General features: G+C 38.6%; 1 protein-coding gene across 5 annotated transcripts in view; it reads right to left on the bottom strand.

The window, feature by feature from the left end:
• Positions 1-27146, bottom strand: part of cadm1a (cell adhesion molecule 1a) — a 357748-nt gene that overhangs the window by 39919 nt on the left and 290683 nt on the right. For all 5 annotated transcript variants that reach the window (XM_055046951.1, XM_055046953.1, XM_055046952.1 and 2 more), the window contains 3 exons: positions 21930-22088; positions 16051-16147; positions 10211-10383 (listed from right to left, as the gene is read on the bottom strand). In XM_055046951.1, the coding sequence (XP_054902926.1) occupies positions 10211-10383; positions 16051-16147; positions 21930-22088 (429 nt within the window). The remainder of the gene's footprint in view (positions 1-10210; positions 10384-16050; positions 16148-21929; positions 22089-27146) is intronic.

The raw sequence follows: 27146 nt of genomic DNA, 5'->3' as shown, positions 1-27146 counted from the left end.
CTGCATGGAAACAGAAGATGAACATTAAAAGTGAGGAAAATGAAACAAGCAGCTTTAAGCGGGGTTGATGAACAAAACATTCTGACTGGAGACCATTTTCCCCTCACAGCTTTTTCCTTTTTACTTCATTAGCCGGGTTAGACTCCCCACCCTGACAGTGACCAGTGGGAGGTATCAAAGTGACATTTTCCCCATCCAAGTGTCTGGGCTGCATTGATATGAAGCAGCCGGCGGTGCTGCTTGCTTAGAGACCTCCCATGCAGCTCTGATTACCTGGGAATGGACTGAGGAAAAAAAAAAAATAAAGTAATTTGTGGCTGTTGATAAGGAGGAAAGCTAGTCCACACTTTAATGAAATAAGGTGTTATAAGAAGGTGAGGAGAGGAAATGTGTAGGGACAGAGACAGGAGGAGAGGAAAGTCAATGAGATGGAAAAACTGTTGGCTTTAGCAGTTAGAGGGTGAAAAATGAAGCTAATGCAGGAGTGTCAAAAACAAATGCTTCAGAAATGTAATATCACTGAGTTTAAATTGCATTAACCCCTAATATTGTATATTCATATGAGTAGGGAGGCACTTTGCACTGTAAGCATGATGGATTACAATAAAAACAAGCTCTTTGTTGCTTCAGAATACATCTTGGCACCATGTGTGCTCCATACTTTAATTCATTTTACCTGAAAGTTTTAAACATGTTTTGAGCTTTAATAGTTGTCATTTTTCTGACCCGCCCGGTCTCCTGTCCGCTCACTTTTCTCGGACTCCGGTTAGCAGCTAACCGTTAACTAAAGTAGTGCTACTTATAGCCTTGGTGGAGAGGGGCGGGCCAAGGAGCACTAAGGGATTTCATTGGATAAGCGTCTATGAAATCAACCAATGGGCTCTCGCGGTTGATAAAAATTATATTTGTTCTTTATTTTTTGTTAAATTATGACAGCTGAGGTCCATCCCATATACAGTGTGTGCATCAGACTGTAGCCCAGTCAGCCACTCCTACCCTGATCATTATTTATTTCTTTGAGTGGCAATTAATACACTTCTCATACTTTTTAACAACAGCAATTGCATCAAACTGTATAAATTCTCAATTTATTCTGCTTTAGTAATAAAAGCTGCAAAAAGTTCATTTAAATGAAAACAGATAAATAATTTTTTTTTTTTTATCTGAGAGAGAGAAGTTGAGAACTTTGTTGTTTATATTCTTTTCATGCAAGGCTGCAGCATAAAGGTTAATTCACACCAACACACTGCAGATAATTAAGTCAGCTCTCATCTCCAACCGGTTTCATAGCCGCAGTAATATTTCTGTTGAACAGTAAAATAATGTCTGCATGTTTTTTATAACTTTTAAAAGCAAACCCAGACCAGCATGAGTTCTTTTTCCACGCCTGCGTGACATTTTGTGTGATTTTCAGAAGGTGGGTGGGTCATCATCCCACTGAGCTACGAGGTGAATATTGCAAACATGGTACATTCACACTGCGACAAGCTCTATTTTAAGGTTGTTTTCTTAGCATTCAGGTCTAGTTGAGAGCATGACTTGGTGTTTCAAATGTTTAGAAAAGAGAAGTCAGGATCTAGTTGATCAGACAAATTCTTTGTTTCTTTTTTCTAACGTAACGAAGAGAGACATTACCTAAGATGTGCGGAAAACTTTCTTGATGTTCCATTAACATAGGGCAAACACAATTTTTCAATTGCGGTGTTTCTATTGAATAAGAAACGCAATTAAAATCAGACGTAAATACGCAATAAGTAAAAAAAAAACAACAACAAAAAATAAACATGCCGCGCCATGGTCCTTCTACTTCCGGTCTTCTTCTTTGTGGTTTCTGCCAGTAGCAACATCCGGTTATTATGTATTATGTACCGGATGTTGCTACTGGCAACATCCGGTTATTGTGACAAATTTGTAAAATTTGTCACAACATACAGCCTGGCCGTTTAAGTCAATTTCTCAGGATGAATTTCAATCGGGCCAATGAACAAACAGAAGAAGTTGTGAAAGAAGTTGTTTGCGTTTTTTTTTCTATAGAACATAAACTTATTTGAAGAAAGATCTGCTATTTATGGATTTTTTGTTGTTGAACATATCTAAAATATTCAAAAGACAATGAAGCTTTGGAAACAGAAAAATGTCGACAGAATGCTACTTGACACACTATTGGCCATGCGTTGTAAACCAGCCAATACAGAAGCAGCATTTAGTGTCCATCGTGGTGATTGGCCCAATCAAGAAAAAGTGTACATGTTAGCTTCTGTGGTAGCACTAACACAATTTCCATTATGCAAATTAGTGCATTTTAAGATATTTTTGGAGTTTGAACTATTCAAGTAGGCAGTTATAAGAGGGTGAATCCCTTTCTAAAGTAGAAAAATAAAATATTAACTGAAGACAAGCAGTTTCTGGCTCATAAATTTATCATGAGTGTTTTCTGAAGATCTCGGGATCATCAGCTGTGGAATAAAATATTATTTCAGCTCTCTTTAATGTTATGCTGAAGGCCAAAGGTAAACGTTTTAGCCAGAATTGTAGAATATGTGCAAAAAGGTTGATTTATTGACTATAATAAAAATTAATTTGAATATTTTAATATATTTCTGTATTAAAATGAATACAATGGCCACTGTATCATTGATATTAACTAAATAAACTTGCACATAAAGATATATGAAAAGAAGTGCACTCGCTAACAAATAGCTGCTCTTCTATTTTCTACCTGAGTAAAGAAATAAAACGGCACCCAACAGAACGGGCTAATGGCTTCTCTTTCCACACTGAGTAGCTTTTTGTCAAAAGATTGAGACAAAAAAAAGGTAAAATGACCTCCTGTTTTTGTGTGTTTACAAAAGTGCACTTACGTTCAGAGGCCTTGGTTCATGATGCATCTTTCAGTCGCAACAACAACTGACTGAAAAAGCTGCTCTTTTAATTAATGAAACTATTTTTGTGCTTTAGTTTTAAATAACTTGAGCAAGTGTAGAGGGGTGAAAACCAAGTTTCTAGAAAATAAAAACAATAAGTAAGAAAATAGACACCCCAAACATAATTTTTCATTTTGTATCTTTTAATTTCTTGTTTAGCGTTATTTCAGTTAGTCCATGCAATTCTCCACATGACCACTAGGAGCGCATTGCATTGGTGGCATAGAAAAGAGGGAGATCACAAAAAGAATAAATCTTCCGTTGGATGTTAATGAGAACTCAACGTGCGCATCTCATCTTTTCTGTGTCACAGCATCACACGTTGGAGGAAGATGTTTTCTCATACATTACTCTGCCACCCAAGGTTGCAGGGTAACACAAACAGCACTGTTATCTGTAGGTATAAAATCCCAGGTCTAGATCTGGTTTTCTCTAGTTCTGCCCATCTCCATTAGTCTTAAACATACAAGATTACATCTTCTGAAAGCCGGAATAAAAATTACATGCACCAAGATTACTTTAAGTAGTTTGTTAAGAGCCATAATGAGGATGTTGTGGCTTTTGAAGAACAACATCTGAGTCAAAATGGAGGCCCATCTGTGGCTAACTCTCAGGATTACACGAGTCTGCTTCATCTTTGGGAACAATTTTCACGTGTCTTAAGGGTCTTCTGTTAAATGCATAAAGATGGCCATAATGACCATGGTTTGAACTTCAATTTTTGATTAACACAAAATTACTGACAACTGATAACACAAAAGTTAGCCATGCATTTCTCTGTTAACACTAGAGCACTAAATCAACATGATATTTAGCAGTCATTAGCTCTAACGCATTACACAAGCATTGTATTCATCATAAGTTAACGCTAACGTATTATATCGACATCGTATTTATCGGGGGCTAATGAAAAAGCAATATACCAGCATCATATTGTTAGCTGTTAGTACTACACCAACAGCTAACACTAAAGTGCTATATTAGCATGGTATTTAGCAGAAGCTAACACGTCAGATTTAACGAGTTAGTTCACCCTCAACAGGGTCATATTTATTATTACACACCAACCTGTGTGGTAGTAACGCTGCATGGTTTGCCTTTCAGGAAGTGATTCTTTGGAACAGTTGGTGAGGGCTGCTAACTACTGCTGATGGTGTAAATCTGAGACAAAGCTTGAAATTTAGCATAAATCTCTGAATGAGCTTTGTTAAAATTTTGTTTTTCATAAACTAGAAGGAAACATATTACTCAGATCTGGAAAATAAAAGGTAATTTCAGACTTTTCCAAACCATCCAGGAATCCAGAAATGGGGCAAATGAATGAATCTTCTGTTTGTTTTAAAATCCAGATGGGAACTTTACGCTTCTTTTAAACGATTGCCTCGAACTGGCAATGTTTTAAAAACATGTTTTTTTCTCTCTGAAATGAACACAAATATAATTTTTTTCCATCCGAGTTTTATTATGATGATAATAAGAGTACTGCAGCTGTTGTTAATATCTTCCCTGGGGGCACAGCGGCTCTACATGATTTAAAAACCGTCTTCCTTCAGGGAAAAACATGTTCACAGCTAATGACAAATTCACACTTGTTAGTTCTTGGAATATTATAGTTTATGCTGTTTTATAAAGCAAATCAGGACATCCAAACAGGAGCCAGGGACGGCCGTGTAGCCTCTTAGAACTCCGCCTGAAGCGAAATTTAAAATTGCAGGATTGCCTTCAGGTGCAATGGATCAGTATTCAGGCTACGCTCCGGTGTAGCGTGTTTTCAACGCATCAGACCACCGCCACTGCTCAGACCAGTTTGGAGATAAAGACGTGATCAGATGGGAAGCTGGATAGAAGATTGGTTTGATCCCATTAAAAGAGGAAGTTCTGAAGGACTTCTGAGAAACGGTCCGGTGAGCTGGTTCGAGCTGGTTCTGATGGTCGGGAGAAAAAGCTCTGCAAAAGCTCATTGACTTTCAGATTGTGACAGGAATGTGCTTCTCCTCCCGCTGAGTCATCAGGCCTTGTTTACTGATGAGGGTTATGAATCAAGGCGTCGCGCCGGACAGCGGGGAGCGCCGAGACCCGACCTGACAGGACACGTTCCCGCTCGCGACTGAAAGTAACGTCGCGTCTGCAATCAGACCGGACCTTCAAGTCTTTTTCTTCTTCGGTTTTCAGAACTATTTTACATCTTCAATTTCTTTTTCGTTTGAACAAACTTTATGGCCCCAATGTAGCTCCATAAAAATGAACAGTTTCTAAAACCTCAAGAATTTAACATCACAAATTAGCAAGCACTGCCAGTTACCTAGCAATCCCGGCTAGGTAAATGGCTAGCGACTGGATTGAATTGACTTTTTTTATAAAGTGCTTTCAGATGAAGTGAAATTACATTTTCACATTCCGGTGTTTCAGAAAATTCTGATTAAATAAAGGACTGAACCTCTTTTCCAGTACACAACGCTCTTGTCGGAAAGGATCTGGTCTTTAAAGTGTGCTCAAAGCAAACAGCAGCTTCTCTGCACTGTAACTGTTCATTTAGAATCAGATATCATGAATGCATTTATGCTAAGACATATTCATATTTATTTCTGTTTATATAAATAAATTAAAGAGTTTGTACAATCCAGATTGCTGCACAATCCAACACAGATTACTGATCACAACTCTTAAAAATGCTGCAACAATTAGAGACGTGGATCTTTCAGTGTCTGGCGCTTTGACTCATCAAAGATTCAAAAATCTGGTGCTTCATGAATCGTTCAATGCATAGGAATCATTCCTATGATAAAAATAATAAAACGATAAAATGATTTTTTTCTATGATTCAGTTCAGAAACTATTTTTACTTCAGAAACCAAATGTTCTAAAAGATTTTTGTTTAAATTAAAAATTGTAAACAAATACAAAATGCATTTTAAACAATTCAGTAAGGTGCCTTGCAACATCAAACTCCATCAGTTTATATTTAAACAAAAATAAGTTTGTTTTAGGTGACATTAGGTGTCTTTTCTTGGAGAAAATTATCAAAGAATTATTCAAAATATAATTTCACAAAAAAGTGAGCAGAATAAAATCGATTCTCTAAAGAAAATAATTTTTCCTGCACAAAACCCATCGCGACAGCCGACTCTTGGAAAACGAGCATAAATGTCCCAGATTTTCTTCCAGTCAACAACTTTAAAGTTGCTTAGACAGACGACCCCAAATCACCTGGATAATCTCTTCTCCACCTACGTTTGAATTTCAGCTCCATCTGCTGTTATTAGATGAACAGTAGCGACTGAGAGCAAACCGCCTGGTAGTTAAAGTCGAGGCGCGGTAAGTGGGGAGGTGACTGAGAGGAAAACAGCCGCTGAAAACATCGTGATGTCGGGCAATAAACTGCGGAGCTGAAGGAGCCGTTAACTTCCCCGGGCCCCTCAGGATGATTCTCTCCCTGGTTTGAAAGGAAAACTGTGATGATTGTGTGAAGCAAAGATGCAGTGAGAGCCGCCGTCCCTGTTAACGTTGTTAGTGTCAGGCGTGCTGGGGGTGCTCTCCATCACTGCGGGTCACAGCGGTCTGGAATCAGACACATTAGAGCGAGCTGCTGGCCCTGGACGCTGGGCTTTGGCTCTGATGGTGGGAGAGCTGGGAGGCAGCTGCTGCTGGGCGCTCACTGGAGATCAATGTGGAGGCTGCGCTCAAGTGCTGGGCAATAATTGAAAACATACATCAAGTTTTGAGGCACAAAATCTGAAATGTTTGCTTTGCTTTAGTTTGGTGGACTCAACTGTTTGGCATCGTGCAAACAGATGATCAAACTTTTTCTCCTACGGGGCCGTTTTTAGGTATGCACTGGCTGATCGTTTTGTGATCAATACTGGTGTGAAACTGATCTTATCCACTGTGTTTTCTACCTTCACCAGGCTGCGTTTGACAATAGTCAGCGTATCGATCCCAACTTTGCAATTATTTTCTTGTGTTCATTTCAGTTTCTTAGATTTTTACACAATTGATCTGGTTTTTCTTTCTTTTCTGCATCCAAAAGTTTCAAACAGATTCGTTGTATTTGCTTGTTTCTGGTACGCCCATAAACCTGACGCACAGGCAACAGCAGCGATGGACCTGGATTATTAAAATGATCCGCCTCCAAGCTCCAGTAACTTATTCCTGACCAGGCCGTGTGTTCTGGACGGTTGATTATTTCTCTGTGTGTTTTTTTTTATCTTATAATTTCAGATTTTTTTCCAGGTTGACTTGAAAAGTGAACTACTGCAAATGTTAGGGACGCACAGATATGAGAATTTGGGTTGATAAAGATATTTACTAATATCTTTTTATATGTTTTATTCAATTACTTGATTAATCATCAGAATAATATATAGATTACCTGTTTACTAAAATTATAGTTTGAAACAGCATCTTTGTTCCTCTTTCACAAGCGAATGTTGGGTCTGACTTGATCCTAAATTACTGCAGAGAGAAACACGGAGGGGTTCTGGGAGGAAGCGGGTCTGAACTGGTTTTAATGGTGGCTCCTCTCTCCCTCTCTCTGTGCCGTCGGTTTATGTTTCTCAGAGAGACGGCAGCAGATTTCAAAATTCAATCTCCATGCAAACTAAGGAGGAAGATTGCTTTCTGCTGTTTAATGCCGCTACGTTCGCTGTAATTGGCTACAAACAGACTCACGTCAACATAAACGGATGCATTTTGATGTATTACTGATATTTTACATGATTAAAAACCCGAAGCTCAACAAGTTTTTAACGAAAAAATATTTCCGACGCCCGACAGGATTTCTTTTTATGTTTGTGAAATGCTTTCAGGACTGAAGCAGCTGACAGACTTCAAAAATTATTTAAATTCAGCTTTTCTGTAAACAGAGAGGAGAAACATTCCCTCATTTTCAAAGGCGTTTTAAAAACGGCCAAATCTGCTGTGATTGTGCTCCATATCAGATTGTGTAAGGATCATTTTCCTGCATATTTTATTTTTTCCTTTTATCAAAAATTTGGAGGAGCTATGAGAACAATTTAACCCGCAGTCGTCCTTTCCCTGATCCAGTTCTGATAACATTTTGGAGCAAAATCAGTAAAATATTTATGTGTTTCATGAAAACTGATACTCTTATTAAATTTTTCTGAGATATTTGATTAAAACTGCTTGAAAAAACCTACATGCAGAGGTTAAAAAATCCAGGTTATGAGTAAAAAGTTCTACACTGAAGCACAAAGTGAACTCTTGTGCAGTAATATCTTTAAATATCTGCAGAGAGAAGCCGTCGGAGTGGATTTGTTGTGGCAGGACGGTTACGGACGACCTCGCCTCGACCCGGGCATGAATAAATCACACGAGTTCAAGTGCAGTGCATGCATGCATCTCTGCAGCTGCGGCACCTTAGCGACTCTTTGAACCATTAAATTAAAGCAAAGTCAAACTGAATGTTTAGTTTTCACCTAAATATGCTTTACCTGCTGCTGCAGAGACCTAGCGCTAGCTTAGAGCGCTTTGATTTGTGGCGGCGCCTCTGCAGGCGTAATTAGCTCGCTGTAAGTAACGTTCGCCCAGCCGGCGTCCATCACTTCTCCACCCAAACCTTTCCACTCTGCTAATTCCCCTCCGACAATAGCAGCAGAATCATTTCTCCGTCGGCTCGGGCTCCACCAAAAAGTGACTGGGAAGTAATTTTGGTCAGGGGAAAATGAGCACATTAGAGCGTAATGCTCGGCTCGGGGAGTAAATGTTATTGGTGTCAACAGAAGAGAGGCATGTTGAGATAACGTGATGAGGAGGAAGGCAGGAAGTCGACACAAACATGGGATTCAAGAAAAATATGGTCGTGTTTCCTCACCTGGATGAAACATCGCAGCTTATAAATAAATCTGAACTGACTTCCATCAAGACATAATGAAAAGGAACAATATGGCCTCCGAGCCGATGTTTTTAGACATGAAATCTCATAAGAGACTGAACCGTATGAAGTCTGGTGCAGCGTTAGAGGAAACAACATTTTACTATCAGCTGTTATTTGCTCACGGTATCGGCCGATCTTTTGCTTTAGGCGGCTGTAGAAGTGGGTTGTGGGATATTTATCTCAAAGCGGTTTATAGAGCTGTGCAGGCTGACTAGAGAGCTCAAGAACAAGAAAAAGACTAACAATGACTTCATAGCTCAGTTATTATAGAAATGCTATTTATATAAAATATGACTTAACTGACTTCCATCAAGAAGTTTAAATTTTATTTCCTAATTTAACACCTTGAAATTACATCTCTGTCTCTCTAAAAACTCTTGTTCTTTCTGAAGCTCCACCTCCAGGAAGTCATCCCAACATGGCTCCTCTATTAACCCTTTAGCAGCATTTTCACCAGCGCTACTCTGAGGAGCAGCTCCTACAATGAGCTTAGCTCCACCAGCTGTTTGCTAATTGCGGCTGGCTAGTCTGAAGGAGCTGATAGGGGGACGAGCTGCACCTCAAAGGTGGAGCTAGGTTCACCCAGGTATTTTGTATAGCTGAGCAGTTGCCGTGGAGATTAAATGGTCAAGGCAACAGTCCAGCTATGTCTTTGATGAGGGAATAACATCATAACATGACGGAAAGCTAAAAAAAATCCTTTTTTAAATTATTTTAAATTATACTGCTTCTTTAAGAACTTTCAAAACAGAGGAATTTCTTGAGTGAACAATTAAGTGTAAGGAAAATTTTTTATTCCTTTAGGATGGGAACTAAACCCATAATAACCGAATCCTAAACCATTTTCAGCTGGAGAAAAAAATAAAATAAGATGACTATTTGGCTAATTTTAGTCTCTCTCTCTCTCTATATATATATATGTCATTTCATTTTATTTTTTTCTAGGCCTGTACTTTTGTCTTAACCTGGCATAACAGATTATGTGAGTGTTTAAGAGGAACATTTGGTGTGAAACTGTTGTCTGAAACAGGAAGAGGATTCCTGCGTTATCCGTGTTCCTCTAAGTAAAGGTGCAGAGCGGATCAACGGTGTTGTTAATAAAGTAGCCAGACTTCAGCAGTGAGCTCTTAGTATATCCACAGATCCCTTGTTTTAAAGTCAAGTCGCATTTCTTGAATTATGTCAGCAGAGTGTTCAGTATGCTCCAAGTGCGACAAATGAGCACCTGTGTTAACAGCTTATCGGCCTCATAAATCACTCAGTGTTTTACATTTAATTATGCTGCTGTTCATGTTCAGTCTACTAAAACTGGCTTAAATTGAGTAAAGTGATCACGACTTGAAAAAACCTGCAAGAATCACAGAAACGTCATAAGTTTGGTGTTTCAGCTTACCGTAGACATAGAGGACGTAGTCATCGAAGGACTCGCCCAGCGGGTTGGAAGCCACACAGCGGTACGTCCCGTTGTACGACTTGTTCAGATTCTCGATGTAGAGATCGCCGCCGGTGATGACCGCGTGGGTCGGGACGTCGTCATCCACCTTCAGCCAGTTGACCCGCTGCGGCCTGGAACAGCAACGTCAGGAAACAGTGAGGACAAAGAGACGCAGGAGGTCCTCAACCACCGGCCTGGATGCAAAACGGCCGCTAAACCGAAGAAGGTTGTTGAATAAACTGTGGAAAGGAGCCGACATTTGAAGAAGCTAGGGACAAAAAACGCCTGCAAAGACTTAAAAATTCCTCTGAAACAGTCGAGTTGGCACCAATTTTGATAGATTTTCATTCATCAAAAACATAACTGGAGAGTTGCTTTGATTCTTTCATGCATGTTTGAGAAATCCATACCAACAAGTCAACACTATACTGCTGTTAGTGTGTAACATACACTGCAAAAACACTAAATCTTACCAAGTATTTTTGGTTTAGTTTCTAATGCAAACATCTTAGAGCACCTAAAATAAGACAAAACGAACTTAGTGAGAAATTTCTAGTTTTCAAATTAACATATAACAAGATATGTTTGACATGTTGTAAGTAAAATAGAATTTATTGATGGAACCCTGATGATGGGCAAAAAGTTTAGTTTTCCTTTCTATTGCTACAGTTTTCCAAAATATGTCTATTCCAAACACAGTTTTGATAAACTGTAAAAAGAGTTTGGTTATTATGGAGGCTAATGAATTTAAATCTAATTGTTTCATTGTGTGAAATGAATGCAACTAATTGCAGCAGCTTTGTCTTGCATTGATATTTTTACCTGCGTAGGTGGGCATCAGCCTTTGTTCTGGTTTCCTCTTGAATAGCAGGGTGGTTTATTCCATTTTTATGACAATAAGCTCCAAGTACCCTGAGTAGCAGCAGGTTGGGGAGGGGGGCCGGAGACAAAAAAACATCTCCATTTGGCTGCAGCAGCTTTCAGAGGCCGCTGCCAGCTCCCGTTATTTCCCCCGAGCGTGCGCTGATGGCCTCTCTTGTTGCATTTTGCTGCGCCGTTTTAAGTTGCTTCCCTCCCTTTGAAACCAAATTTGGTGGGGATCAAGCACACAAATCGAAGAAGTGGAGAAAAAAATAAAAATAGAAGACGAAGAGGAAAAAATTCAACCCAAAAAAGAATCTGAAGCAAAACAAGCAAAGCCCAAGTGTGTTTAATGGCCGATAGAAGAAAAGTAAACAAAAATATAAGTTCTGACGGGGTGGATATTCTATAGGTGGATTGGATGTTGTGAGAGAAGCTGAAATGAATTCAGTGGAGGCTGATAGTCAGAGATAGACCAAAGAGGTAAGATGGGGATGCAAGGAGAGAGGAAGGGCAGGCGTCTGGAATACAAATGGCCGCCTGCAGCCGGGCGCGGCGGCGCTATCTGCTGTAATGACTACACAACTCTCAGCAGCTCTAATGAAAATGACTTCCAATTCCCGGCTCACTGTATTGATTGTGTTTTCATCTTTAGAAAATGAATACAGGGAGCGCTTCTCTCGATGCCAAGTTTGAAAACCGTGGGGGTCGGTGGGGTTGGGGTGTGTGCTGGTGTGTGTGTCGGGGCACATGGTGTTTTGATCTGTGTGTTTTGTGTCTGTGTGTTCATGTTGTGTCCCGCTTTAGCAGATCATAGAATAAAAACCGGCCCTGGCAGCTCCAGATTAGGATGTCTGGATCAGCTGAATTTCCCTTCGCCGCGTCCTGCTCACCTGGACTGTAACTGATTAAAAATTATTATGAGGAGTTTTTATTTTTAAAAAAATACATAGATTAAAAAAAATATGAATGTTTTTTTTTGTCCTCATTCAAAAGAGGTTTAAACATTTGAAGCTTTGCTTACAAATATTTTAATGCAGTGATGCCCAAACTTTTTTTTTCAAGCTAAAAATGCTAAATACCATTTTGTTGAATTATTGTACTTTTACCTGCTCCGCAACAAATTAACATGTATTTTAATTACAAAGGTCCAAAAAAAAAAGAAAAAAAGAGTCTCAGTTGTACAGTCTTTTACTTGTTGGTCAGGATACCAGTTTTATTTTATTCCTAGCAAAACAACTGTCCTGAGAACTGTCCTCGAAAACCCTTTAGTGGATTTAGCCCAGTTTAATTATTGGGTCTGTTTTTGAGCAAAACGTCACTGGGCATTTCTGGCTCTGCTCACTACGGCAAAACTAAAAAACGAGATAGACCAAAAAGGTAAGATGGGGATGCTAGGAGAGAGGAAGGGCAAAAGAGAAAAAGTCACTTATTGTTTTCAATAACAAGTAAATTTGTTACTGAAAATTTTATATAAAGAAAAGCATAAAAATCTCCATCTGCTTTTCCTGCTTAGTTATTGAATAAACACATCTACTTATTCAATAATTTAAAGGAGGTTCTGAACTGAAATTGTTGCTTATTTTGTTGATAAATGAACACAGAGCAGAATCCCCGCAGCATAATGCTGCCTCATCCTGGCGCCAACACTTTTTAATCAAATAATCGTTTTTTGGCAAATTTATTTTCAGAATGTCCAATTGTGCAATTATATATTAAATGGGATCTGTAAAAAGTACTCCAGTTTCTTAATTGGCAATAAATGCACAACTTCATTACTGGGATCAACTGGAGTTATTGGATGATTAGATTAAGTTGTTCTTATTTTATAAATTGCCTTGAAATGACATTTAAAACCAACAGAAGCAATAACTTCTCTGTGTTTTTCTGTTTGCTGCAGTTCCCCTCTCATTAGGTCACTTTCCTATAACACTCACAACTCCACCATCATCCAATGATTGTTTTGTTCTGTTTAGATCTGAGCGGCCTTGTCAACAAATTAACAGGAGCGACACAAACGCTGCCAACTATACGGAGGCCTCAACCGTCCAGCGGGACTTCTGCCCGAGGCGCTCGCTCTTTTATTCTTCCCGGTTCGCTAATGGCTGTATTTGCACTCCATTACATCTCCTATCACACAGACGTGTCATCTGAGCAAACCAACACCTGTGTTCACCACTGATACGTACGGAATGGCTGCCTAATGAGAGACGGGCAGGAGCTTCACACCGACAGATATTTGCAGGAATCAATTATCACCAATAAAAACTTACGTTGGAAACGTAAGCTTCCAACGTGAAGGGGAAAAAAAAAAAAAAAAAAAAAACGAAGAAGATTCTACTGTTTCTGCTACAACTCAACATTTAACTGCATTATCAACACAGTTGCTGATTTTTCTTATGGCTGTCACATTGAAGAAGTTATTTTTTGATCAATATGGATGCTGAATGCTTATAAAGCTGCAGAGAGTACATTAACTGTGTAATTGACAATTTTTAAGTTGCAATTTTTTTCCTTTAAAATGAAAATACGCTCACATTTGGAAAGACCAAAAGCTTCTATAATAATTAGTGAATACCAGCAATAATTATTTATTTTTATAGGAATGAATGATATATTGGCACTAACGTCAGTACCGGTCAATATTAGTCATTTTGAATATATCGGAATCAGTTCAATAATTTATTTATCTTTATCTGGTTGCCGTTTGTTTCTGGGCTCTTCTTTTTTTCCCAACGGTTTCCAAATGGTAATAAAATATTTGTACGATTGACAAATATTGGTTATCATAGCAACAATATTATATCTGCTAAATAATGCAAATCTAAAATCAAACCAGATTTTTTGTCAGGTTCTTTCTGTTAAATAGAAGTTGTTCATTTCAACTGTCGCCACGTGCTTCTCCATGTGAGGGATTGCTGTGATGCCAACAGCTTGATGTAGTTTTCTGGAGACTGTCGCAAAGTGTTTGGTAAGAAGGAGGGATCTGTGTTTGGTTATTAACTGTGTTTGCATCAACAGCTTTAAGCACATTTTGAAGTATCGCTTCATAAAACATTAATGGAAATGGCAGAATTAAAAAAATAAACTGGTCTGTACACTTACTTAAGTTGGTTTTTGACATTTCTGAAAAAGAGTTGGTGCTCTAAAAGGCAGAATAAGTTCTGAAATGGCAAACTCTGTCTTAGAAGAGGCACAAACTCAAAAAGGTTTTTATGTGAAAACTTCCAGCTTGGAGCCTTGCTCCGTTTCTCTGACAAGTATGATCCCTGCTGCTGAGAGGTAGCATGGTTGCTAACTAGCTGCAGTTGCTAACTAGTTAGGTTGCTAATCGTTCACACGACATATGACTTAAAAATAAACAAGAGTCAGATTTACAAATCTTTAAATCCTATTTTTTGGTTTTAAAGTTTTTTCTGCAACAGGAAGTCCAAGTACACTCAATATTTATTTGGAATTGCTTGAGGTGTTAGTAATTGGAACTAAACAAAACTAAATTAATATGAAAATATACCAGATGGGAACATGCTGTATGCCTGCAATTATCAAAGAGAAGAAACTGAACTAAACTACAAACCACTTCATGAATGCTTGCTTGATGTGATTAACCGTCAAAACAAAGAGCTTTACTGTAACTTTATCAACAAAATGACATAGGTTATCAATAATTAATTGAACAGCAACATAATTTTATGGTATAAATACAGTGTTGATAGTTGAACTAATTAAAAACAAGTTTAGTAAAAGCCACCACTAGTTTAGCAAACAATATTTAATTCATGAAAGCAACAACTCTTAATTGGGATGTAATTTACACAAATATACATAAATGTGTGAAGACTTTCCCAGAAATACATGCATAATATCTCATTAAAATGTGGGCAAACGTTTGCTGCATCGCGCTCTTTTAGGAGCATCAAATGGACATTAAAACTGTAACTTTTGCATATCTTTTACAAGTTGAGGTTGCATGGCAAAAAATATAAGACCCTTATTCCATGCAGGGTTGAAAAACAAAAAGTGAAGCTTCAGAGGCTGTCAATAAACTCAATAAATGACGATGAAGCAGGAAAATTAGGCAGCAAATGCGAAGAAATAACAGAAAATGCAGTGGAGCAGCAGAGTGAAGCAGACAGTTTAGAGCTGGGTATTAAGGCCAGCATGTGATAGATTCTCACTCAGTAGACCCAGAGGAACAGAGGAAATATTTTATCTCCTTTATGAGCTGCTACAGATACTGTACGTACTGAGCAGCTGCGTGCTGAGTTATTTAATATTAACTGCTTCCTATAAAGAGAGGAAAAAAATTATTTCCTTCCCGAGTCGGAGAATGATTCAGCACTGGCACGCAGAAGTATGTCAGAGAAATAACTCAAGGTAAAACACAGAAAACTTCTCACTGTGCTCCTCGGAAAAAATCTTTATTTTATGGCGTCATTTTTAGTTAAACGGCTACTGCCTTGAGGTTTTTCAGATGAGAAGAAAACCGTCCCTGACTTCAACAAGAAAGAGGAAAATAAAGCTTAATAAATAAAGCTTAGCTTGAACAATTTATGCAGCCTGATATGACTTTGCTGCGAGTTATTTAAACACCGTATTAAGATCAATGTGCTTCATACTTCATAATGAATTAAACTACATTCAGTTCTTTCAATGGAGAATTTCACTGAGACAAAGCTGAACCGTTTTTATGTCAAAACGTGGTTACGATGATGTCACCGGATGTACAGGTTGTGCCAATGACTCCTTTTCTTCAGCCAATCAAATCCAAGCTCCATGTTTCGTTGGTGGTTTTCAGTTCTCATCTCAGATCATCTGAGATCCGGCAGAGACCCTGCAGCCCAGAGCAGTGGCGCTCCCAAGGGGTTGATGGAAGGGGCCGTAGGCCCCCTGGGAAAATGCTGATTGGTTGAAAAAAGTGCCGAAAAGTGACTTACTGGGGTTTGCCTTTGGCTTGACACGTCAGCTCCAGGTTTTCTCCTTCTCTTGTCAAACCCTGAGGAAATTCCACCACAATCTTTACCTCTGGTTTGTCTGAAACAATGAGAGAAAAACAAGAAAAGATTGTATGACTCAGAAGAAAAAGACATAGGAAGGGGAAAGACAGACCCGCAAGGTCTGATAGCTCCAAAAAGCATCCTTTATGTACAGTACAAACAAAAATAAATCAAATTATGCAAAGTCAAACCAAAATTCTTGTGTTGAGCAAGACACCAAGACAATTGAGCCCTGGAGACAAAGATAAGCTGCATTTCTATTTACCAAAAAAAAAAATCAAATAAATAATTCATAATTAGAATTATAAAGACAAATTAAAAAAAAAAGTTTTTGCCCTGCAGAGGTGTTTATTTATTTCACAAAATTACAATGGAAACATTTTTCCACATCATACAAGTCATTGGTGGTCAAAATCAAAGAAGGTTTAAGAGCAAGATGATGCTGCATGTTTTTTAACTTAAAAAACATTATTCACATGTGATTTTAATTTTGTTTCCTGTTTAATAGAAACATTGTAATCGCAAAATTGTTTTGTTTTTTTTTCTTTTTCAAAAATAATTGCAAAAAAAGTTGTTTTTTTTAGCAGAATATCGACAAAGTTTTGGTTTTAGGTCAAAATCAAAGAGGATGGAGAATCTGAATCCTCAAAAGATGAAAAGCAAAATGAGGAAGCCAGTCTAGCGGAACTGACTGCTAACGTTTAGCGCAGTGCTAAAGGGAAATGTAAGGAGCAGAATGTGTGGAAAAGCTGCGGCTTCAAGCAAACAGCAAGTAATCTGAGGTTCCCAACAGACACAACAAAAGATGCAACAATCAGAGCAACATCCATGACTCGCCTCGGCTGCGTTTCAGTGAGAGGCGGTCAATTTTATGCTGCTCAAAGGAACCTTTATTGACAAACCTACAAAAACAACAAGCAGCACCAGCTTAGCCCCGGTGGAATTAGCTTGACATAAACAATAAAATTACATTCAAGGCGTTTCTCCTTTCCACTTCCTGCTCTCTGAACCGTACATCTCGACTGTTCTGGAGCTGCATCCTAAACGGATTCTACATGAACCGCGAACCAAAGCAATGTTATAAACCTTCAGGGGTCCAAATGTTAGCTGGGCCGCACCAGAAGTCAACCTGCAAACGGGAACAGGAAACGTTCCACCAGAAAACAGAAGGTGGCGCTTCAGAGCCAGAGAAACTTAAACTGGGACATATTATATTGGGAAAAGGAGCAAACAAGAAGATGTTCTAATCTAACCAGAACTTAAACCTCATTTTGGAAAGTTCATATGTGATTCCATCCAATAGATGGAGCGGCCAATAAATCCAAAGCTAAACTGCAAACATTCCAGGGTGACATGCCTCTTATTTAAGATATTCCAAACAAAATGCTCTTTTCTGTTAATGCACTAAACACTCCATCATTATAAATCAAGCACACTTAGAAAGAAATAAAGTGGAAAGTGAAAAGACAAAAACCCTACTTTTCTCCTGTCGTTAAATGCACCACCTTAAGTTTCTACTTCACAAACGTAACACTCTTCAGTCTGAAGTTGTTACACTGAAATGTAGCTGTTTTCAGCCTCAGGAAGCAGCTTCAGGTGAAGACAAAGGAAGCAGAAAATTTGTAAGACGTTTCTGAGCAACAAAGAGAGGAACTTCTACAGATTTTGGTTTTCTTGCTTCTTGCACATTACGCATTATGGGAGCATTTGGAAATGTTGGTAGTCTCAGAGTAAAACCATAGGATGCTAACTGCTAGCATAAGGTGCTAACAGCAGCTTCTATAATTGATCTGTTTTTGTCTTTAGAACCAGTTTACTGCAGAGCTGTGTAGCACTGACTGCTCTCTCGTGCACACTGTGTGACATCGCCTCTGCTGACGATATAAATAAGAAATGATCGTGCTAAGAAATGATCGCCATCCCATGAAGGCGACATCCTGCAGAAAGAGAAGAGATATTTCTTCTTCTTCTTTAATGTTTTTTTAATGTAAATAACTTTTGAGTTGCCTTGTCGCTAAAATGCCTCGTCAAAGTCCAGACCCAAATCCAACCAATAATCTGTGTCCATCTGAGTGACTTCATGCTGTTTTCTGAAGAACGGACCAAAGATTTGGTCTGTAGATGTTCAGAGATGGTAAAAACAAACCCCAGAAGAACATGGATCATTCTGTCCCACTTGCGTTGTGTTGGTTCAAATCCACTGGAGTCTGGGTTTGGTGACGAGTTCAGGGTGTGTCCAAACTTTTACAAAGCTCTGTAGTGGAAGTATCTTTTTTTATGATAAACACACGATGGAATAGATTTCAGATTTGATCCAGCTCTTCATAGAGAGAAAAATATCTGCATTTGATCTGAACATCTGCAGAGAGGAGGAGTCATAACTTCCTGCTGGTGATGTAAACTGTTCTTATTGTGGCCTAAATGTTCCGGTTTGATCCTGGCGTTTTTAATCAAACCTGAGCCACAGCAGTAAAGTTCCACAAAAGGCCCATCCGACCCCTTCAGCCATAAACAACAAAAGCCTGGTTGTCCGTCTGTCCGCTTCCTGGTGATGGACAGCAGGCGGGCTCGCCGCCAGCTCAGTGGGCTCGCCAGCATCCGCTCAGCAGCCCTTTGGGTTTCTCGTGCACTTCAGACTCTGAGGCAACTTTTTCCTGCTTCCACTCGTCTGACCTTGTCGTCTCGGATCCATAAACATGAAGGACGCCCGGCGTCTCCAGGTTGCTCTTACAGCCTGTAGTTCCTTCAGTGAGTTTCTGTTGACGTGTGTTTGTGGGTTGGAAATCACAATCATGACTTATCGTGACATTCGTCGTTGCTTTGCATTAATTCAGGAATATCTGTGATTTGGAAAATGACACAAAAAATCTGAAGATCATCTTCACTATCACAGCTAGATAACAAGGTTTTAATAAAAAAAACATTGAGAAAGCAGGAAGTAGATCAGTTATGCTATCCTGATTTCTCTTGCAGCCTTAAAGGGCCAGTGTCATGTAAAATTTACTTTTTCTGAGCTGTCCATCATGTGATAATTTTATTCCTTTATCAAAAGCCCACTCAGAGTGTTAATTGATTCTTTCATGCATGTCTGGAAAATCCTTGAACCTCGAGTTAGTCTGTAATGTTTGTTTTGTGTGCACTAACTGGTGAATTAATTTTTTAAAATGCAGGTTTTTAACAGTCTTTTAGAAATTTATTCACACAGTATTTGCATTGAGTTTTCACAACTCAATGTTGTAGTATCATTAGTAGTAGTGATATGTTTCTAGATCTGGTTTTCTCTCAATTAAGTTGGAATCTGTGTGCTTTTTCTAATGTTACGTCATTTTCCATCCCACAAAAACACATAACCATCTTCTTTTTGCTACATTTTATGTTTGTTGTTACTTTAAATTCTAAAAATAGAAATAAAAACTCCATTAGTAGATTTATCTAAAGTTATAAGTTGTCTGTTTTTAATAGTTGTGTGATATTTTTTAGTTTTTTTGGTTGATGAGAGTAAAATGGTTCTTTTGGTTGGAAAGTACTAGTAATATGTTTTTACATCTTTCTTTTGTCATTAGGTTGGAATCAATGTGCTTTTTCATTTTTTTTTTACAAAATTTTTCATCCCACGGGAAAAAAATATGCTAAATTTATCTGCATTATAAATCTTAACTTTAAATCCTAAAGCTAGAAAGACAATTGGGATTCTTTAAAAACAACAATACATTTCCTACAGTAACTGCGTCTAGAGTTAGAAGTTGGTTGCTTTCAAAAAGCAGTGTGACATTTTGGAGTTTCATTTGGCTGGTCTGCGAGTGAAAACGTCTCCTTAGGGTGTAAAAGTTGCAGAAGTGGTGAATATTTCCGAGCGCTTGGTTGGTGGATCCTTTGTGTTCGTCCTCATCAGGTTTGTTCTTTATGGAGCGGCTGCCGCCCCCCTGCAGAGGCTTGACGTCTTTTTTTGTCTACGTGTTGTCCTTTTTGGACACCGAGGCGGTTTGATGTCGACGAACTCGCCGGGGTGGGTTCCTCTTTCACTCGCATCGCGTCAAAAGTGCGAGCGTTGCCGTTTGATCCCTGATGGATGGAGGGTGATTAGTTTTCCAGCTCAAGCTGAGAGCGACTTGCATGCAGTGAGAACAACTTTGATCAAATGTTGGGGATTCAAAGTTTAAAAAACAAACAAACTGGGAAATCAACATTCTGCCCCGAAATGAAACACATTTCTGCAAATCAAATCATAGAAACTGTTCAGTTTATATTTTATGAATATTTACAGACATAAACATAACTGGAGAAAAACTGAGGTTCCTCCAGGATTGTCCTGAATTTATAAACTCTGTTAGGAAAACATCTGGAATCTAATCCCAGGTGTTTTCAGACTGCATTGGAACCTTGTGTATCCATTCATAATTATAGAACCCCCAAAGATTTTCTGGATCAAAGATTGATATGCAATCAATCTTTTGATCACATCTCCACTGGTACATGGACTGATCTTAAATCTTCAAGAAAACTGAATTTTAAATGACTTTTCTGCTTAGGAACCCTCATGTTTATGTAATCTGACTCTGAAATCTGATGAGGTTTGATCTTCAACACATCAGGGAGTCTAATATCTTAATTTCCTTTGGCTGGTCCGTTGAGTACGACGACATACAAGAGACACAGTAAATGGAGAAAAGAGTAAACTTCCACCAAGAAACCCAAAAAGTTTAAGATTCATCAAAGTCAAACATTTTTGAAACCAGGAAATTTCCATGTTTTTCTCTAGAAAATTTCTGAAATTTATCTTAAAATGTCAAACTTCTCAAGGAAATTTTGTGACTTTTTAAATTCAGTTAAAAAAAAACAGATATTTTTCTCTCTCTGAAGATCTAAAAATTTCTGAGGTGTAGCAAATATTTGACTTATGGAGTGGAGAAATTTCCTTGGTTTTTTTCTAGAAAATTTTTAAGGTTGATCTCAATATTTCTGACATTTTTCAAGCAAACTTTTCAATTTGACATCCTAGTTTCTTCTAGAAGATTTCTGAGATTAATTTAAATAATCTGAGTATTCTCTCAAAAGATTTTTGAATTTTAAACTCAGCAATACAGAAGTTTTTCTAGAAAAATGTCTGAGATTCCATGAGTTTTTTTCCTAGCAAATGTTTTTATTTTAGGAGCTCATAAATTGTTTCCTTGTTTCTCAAGAACATTTCTGAAATGAATCTGAAATTTTCTTGTTGAAAAGTCACTCCTCTCTGAATTATTATTTTTTGCTTATAATGGCCCTAATATGCCACCATAGTTGTAGATGATGGATGCCAGTCACGTTTGGTTTGTATTTAAATGTTTCACCTCCAATAAATAAAAAAAAAAAATCAAGCTTACAATTAAAAAAAGCAAAAGGTTTGAAGTGAGAAAGACATGAAAACGGGTTTATTAAAAATCTGAACATGAGACTGAAACATAATTTTTGCCTGGTTGGTTTTCCTCTTGGTTCTGCTCTGTCTGGTTTCAACACATAAAAGGAGCCATTTTTAAAGTAAACAACGGACGGCGGTGCTGAGTATTTGGACAAAGCAACACTTATTGGCTGCAGCATTGTTACTAAAAACAAAAGCAGCGTTCAGAGCTTCTACTGTCAGAAGCTGCAGAATTAACGCTCTCTACTGCATTATGCTGCTTCCACACAACCCCTCTCTAAAAAGTGGAGCTGCTAACGCAGAGACTGCACTAAGGTGAAGTGAAAACAGCTATTTGACTGCCTTTATAACACTTATGGAAACAAAGCAGAGATAAAAACCAAGCTTTTTTCACAGCTGTAAATGTCGAAGCTGCTGGACTCACATTGCACCTCCAGGAATTTGCGCGCCAGGAAGTCCTTGACCGCGGGATGATCCACGATGCAGATGACCGGGACGCCGTCGTCCTCTTTACTGACGGCGAACGTCACCCGGCTCGTCACGGTGTACATCTTATCGTAGCTCAGCTCCACTTTGGGTTTTCCTAAAGGAAATACAGCAATACATTTAGCTCTATTTAGCTGCATATCTTTGGAGCTAAATGTTTAGCTTGCGAACAAAATAAGCATTTAGTTAGTAAACTAAATATTTAGCTCGTAACTGAATAGTGACAAAAAGCTTGGACACCATTGGTATTCTGACTGATGGATCTGTTGGTTTCCCATAACTCTGATACATCTAGTAGTAAATATTTAACAGGAAGATAATTTCTACTAAATCCAGCAGCTGATCTGGTAAATGATGTGCGACTTGTCATTTTGATTCAGGTAGATTTAACATCAGGATGAGGATCAAATCAGTGAACATAATCCTTCAGTTCATGTTTTTAGTCCTAAAATGCTTTTCAATTTAAAAACAAAGTCTCCTGCTCCAATATGGGCACAAACCTGTAGAAAGGTTTCAGAGAAGAAGGCGCAATTAGCAGAAAGTGTGAAGTTATTGGGCTGATTAATGAGCTGCCATCTTATTTCCTGCCTATCCTTCCTTTCCCCATCTGCCATCAGCTAAAAAAAAACTCTTCACAGTTGAACGACGCCGTCTTCTCCCCGCGTCGCGTTCAGACCGGTTCCTACGGGCCGAATCTACACAAATCAGAACAAGTACAGCTCAGCTGGAAGGTTTTAGGTGCTGAGTACCTGTCACTTTATTCTCCTCCCACACTGATTAATTCATCATCCTCCATCCAGATGCTAACTCAACATCCATTTGTGCTACGTAGAGATAAAATGTAGGCGCCCTCCTGTGCGCGGCGTGGAGCCCAACCCGAACGGCGCCCGGATTCTGGGACAAAGTCATTTCAAAAGATGGACGGCGGAGCTGTCAAACTGTGCAGCATCAAATATTTATCTGTTCAAGCAGAGACAATGTGAAGCAAAATGGGTTTGACTAAAACCTGAGCGCTCAACGTCCTCCAGGAAGTAGACAGAGGTGGAGGAGCTCCACGACTGCTGCTACGTCACATTTTCTCTGAAAACGTCAGTGGAGTTCTGACTGTTCCTGACAAACACCTGCAAACAGCTAACGCCAGCCAATGTTTGAAAAACATTTACTGAGCTTAGCTATTTCTTTAGCAAACAATTAATCAGAGAATTACAGAATAGTGGAAAAATAAATTAAATTAAATTTAGTAAATTTCCGCAAAAAACACTGAGACATTTTGAGATAGATTTCTGAAATGATCTAGAAATAACAAGGACATTTCAGAGTTTCAAAATGGGAAAATTTGCTTGGGATTTTTTTTTTTTTTTTAGTTTAATTTCAGAAATGTTCTGCTCAAAACGTGAAAATGTCTTAATTTCGACATTAAGACATTTTAACTTTGAAAGTCAGAAAATTTCTGGAAGTCTAAATTTTACCTTTTGAAACTCAAAAACATCCCTGTTCAATGACCTTTTGTAGGAAAGAGGTAAGAAATGTGCAAAATCTACATTACATCCCTGGAACACCAACACACGCTTTCCCCTGATTGCTGTTTTATCTGTTTGTGTGGACTTCCTGCCGGGGCAGAGCGGGGTTATTGAAATCGCCCTGTGGTTGTCTCTCAGCTCTGCAGTCTAATGGCTCCTCGGCTCCCTGTCAGTCAATAAAAAACCTTATTTCTGTCGGCCTTGAAAGAGCAGGAGGAAACGACCCGGGCAGCGAGGACTGCTGGTTTTATGCGACTTTCTCCGTATTGTTAGTGCAAAGAGTCGGGATATAAATCACAGAAACTAACAGGATAAAAGGGGAAGGATATAAATAAGATCTGTGGATATAGAAACAGATGATTGGATTGGATCGTTATCTGCAGAACATTTCACTGAAACATGAGTCAGAATTAGAGGAATTAGACTGAATACTTCGGCCATTTAATTGGAAAATGAGTCTGAAAGGAGCATCTTTAGAAATATTTAGTCAGTGTGAGGAAACCAGATATTTATATATAAAAGAGATATAACATCTTGTTTCTCAATAAATATCCGCAAAACCTTGTCAAAATTCTGCTTCAGTCGAAAAAAAAAAACACAATTACAGACCCAAATATCAGCATTTATTCCATCCATACATTGTCTAACACCCTTGTGTTAGAAACAACTAAACAATTAAAATCACAAATCAATAAGTTTTGCTCAGGCCTTAAGTTTTTGGCTGTGACTCCACTCACCATATAATAGCTTAATATGACATTTTGAAAATGAATTTGCTTTATGGAAACAAAAGTATTTTTAAAAACTCCAGTTTTTTTGGGAGAAAATGTTTCAGCGCTACGATGAAGTGTTTTTTTTTCTTTTTAGGCCGTATTGAAATTGGTTTATCTTGCAAAACGTCAATGAAAACACTGATCACGTGATCAACAAACCAACTTGACTGGAGTAAAAACCACGAAGAAGATGAAGACAGGAAGTAGTCAGAGGATTAGGAGCAGTATGTATTTTAATGACTTTACCAACATTTTAATGGAAACATTGCAACTACATAATTGAATTTGACAAAGTTTTGCACTCATATGTAAAGGAAATGCAGCTATCAAAAAACGCGCTGTGCCGCCAAGAAACTACTTCCTGTCGCCTTCTTCCTTTCCCCCAGTAAACAATCCGCTTGTTGATCATGTGACACGCGTGATGCGAAAAAACGGATTCCATTGCAGTTTTGTGAAATAAACCAATTTCAACTAACTTTTTTTATCAAAAATCAAGAGGTTTTTTTTAGAAATTGGTGTATTTCCATTAAGCAATTGAATTTTCTAAATGTCGAAATGTGCAATTAGTCAGTGGTCTGAATTCCAACTAAACCTTACGTGTTTTGAGTTGAACAGGGTTAAAGAGAAGTTTAGTTTTTTTCTTGAATTCAGCACTTTCAGTTTTTTCAGTGTTTGGGAGAATTGGTTTTGAAACTGTCCGACGCGGGTCGAGCGTTCTGCATTTCTTCAGAAATATACTTTTGGGAGATTCCAAAGCAGATTCTTTCAGATTCTGTGAGTGGCTTTCTCACAGTAATTAGCACACAAAACTAAAAATAAATATTAGAGTGCCATTAGAGTGTTAAAAAACTCTAATGGCTGTCAGTCAGTCTTTACTGTCGGCCTGTGTGTGAACGTGTGGGGGCTGAAGGTAAATATAAAAAATAATAATAATTCAATATTTACCATTAGCCTTGGTGAACTCTTGTTGAAAGAAAGAAACTTGTTTAAAAAACGGGGGAATGAAGCATCTGAATAAGAAATCTCTATTTGACATCTGCTCCGGTCATCGGTTACCTCTTTATCCATTTAAATCCTGATAAACAACACTTTGATTCATCTGCTTACATACGATCAAAGACGTAAAATCCTGTTTTCAATTGTCTGAACATAATTACCTGTCCAAAGTGACTCTACAGACTCAGAAAATACGAGGAAAGCGTACCGTCCAGGACTTTACGGTCTCTGTAAAGTGCTTTGTGAGGTCAAAGCCACAGAAGCGTGAATCCATCTCCTCAGGGGTTTCACTGCATCACAGTCGGTTATTTTCCTCCAGCTAAAGCCTCGGCTAGCGCTAATTCTAATGTGTCAAGAAGAAGAAGACCTCATGAAGGACCAGGCGCACATGTCTCCTCAAACACGTCTACACAACTAATTTTAGACGACAACTTCCAACAAACCTATATATATATATATATAGACATACACATACACACATACATATATATAAAATAATCTTTGCATGTTCATTGGTGAAATCTGGTTAGTTGCTGCTTTAAGTCAGGAAAATTATTGTTTGATGCTCTGATGGATTCTCAGTTTAAGTAAAAACAAAGAAAAATGCAGAAAGATTCAAACTATAAAAGTTTAAGTTATACAATATATTATGATTCTTTGAACAGCTTATGGTCGGTTTATTAGCTAAATAAACCGCATTACAATTTTTGCACAAAATCATTCAGATTTTGTGCAAAAAAATCAGGAGACAATGCCTTTGTGACCTGAAAGTCAGTTCTGGTCTGGTCCTCCTCATCAGGGATTTTTTTGAGGGATCGACTTCAGCGTGTGTGCATCAAGAACTGCCTCTCTGACTCTCTAGTCCTCAACACCGGGGATCCTCAAGGATGTGTGTTATCACCTTTGCTCTTCTCCATATACACCAAGGAGCTACAGTGTCAAACTGATGACCTCTCCCTCATCAAGTATGCAGATGACATGGCTCTAGTTGCTTGCCTACGGGAAGCAGACAGCTCCCCCTACCTGCAGTATATTAACACCTTATCTGTATGGTTCGACAGCAGGTTCCTGGACCTTAATGTCTCCAAAACCAAGGAGATGTGGCTGGGAAGCAGCAAGAAGGGAGGCAATAAAGACCCGGGGCATACCTTCAGGCCAATCAGCATGAAGGGTCAGGTGGTGGAGCAGGTGACTCAGTTTAAATACCTCAGGACAGTCATAGACAGTCACCTACAGTTTCAAGATCATGTGAACTACACATTTAAAAAAGGTAGACAGCGCCTGGCTCTCCTGAGAAGACTCAGGGGCCTCAACACCAGTCAGCGCACCATGTCCATGGTCTACAAGTCCCTGACCGAGAGTGTGTTGACATTTGACATCGTGTCATGGTATGGGTATCTCGCTGTCAAACAAAAGAACAAGCTGGGAAAGAGCGTCAACCAGGCCGGAAAGATTATTGGACTTAAACAGCTGCAACTTTCCCATTTGTACATGCGGGCCCTAACAAAGAAGGCACATCGAGTCTATCTGGACCCGACTCATCCTCTTCACTGTGCTCTCCAGTTGCTGCCATCTGGACGTAGATTTAAAGTCCAATGGCAAGGAAGAATGGCTATAAGCGATCATTTCAGCTGTGGCTATTCTAAATGAAGAACTGACATTAGTAACTGAGAATAGACAGGCTTATGTGTTCCCTAAAAGTCTGCTAGAAGTATTCCACTAAGTTCTAACTTAGCGTAGAAGTTCTGTGTGCTCTTCTTAGCAGTAGTATGGTCAATTTTAAATAGTTTTTAATATTTCACTAAATGACATGGGTAGAGTAATATGACTTGATTTCACAGATCTTGTTTTATCATTTATACATAC

Source organism: Poeciliopsis prolifica, unplaced genomic scaffold, assembly GCF_027474105.1.
Source record: "Poeciliopsis prolifica strain line A6 unplaced genomic scaffold, Auburn_PproV2 SCAFFOLD024, whole genome shotgun sequence".
Classification (NCBI taxonomy): domain Eukaryota; kingdom Metazoa; phylum Chordata; class Actinopteri; order Cyprinodontiformes; family Poeciliidae; genus Poeciliopsis; species Poeciliopsis prolifica.
The sequence above is the reverse complement of the archived record's forward strand: the minus strand, read 5'-3'. Positions and strand labels throughout refer to the sequence as shown.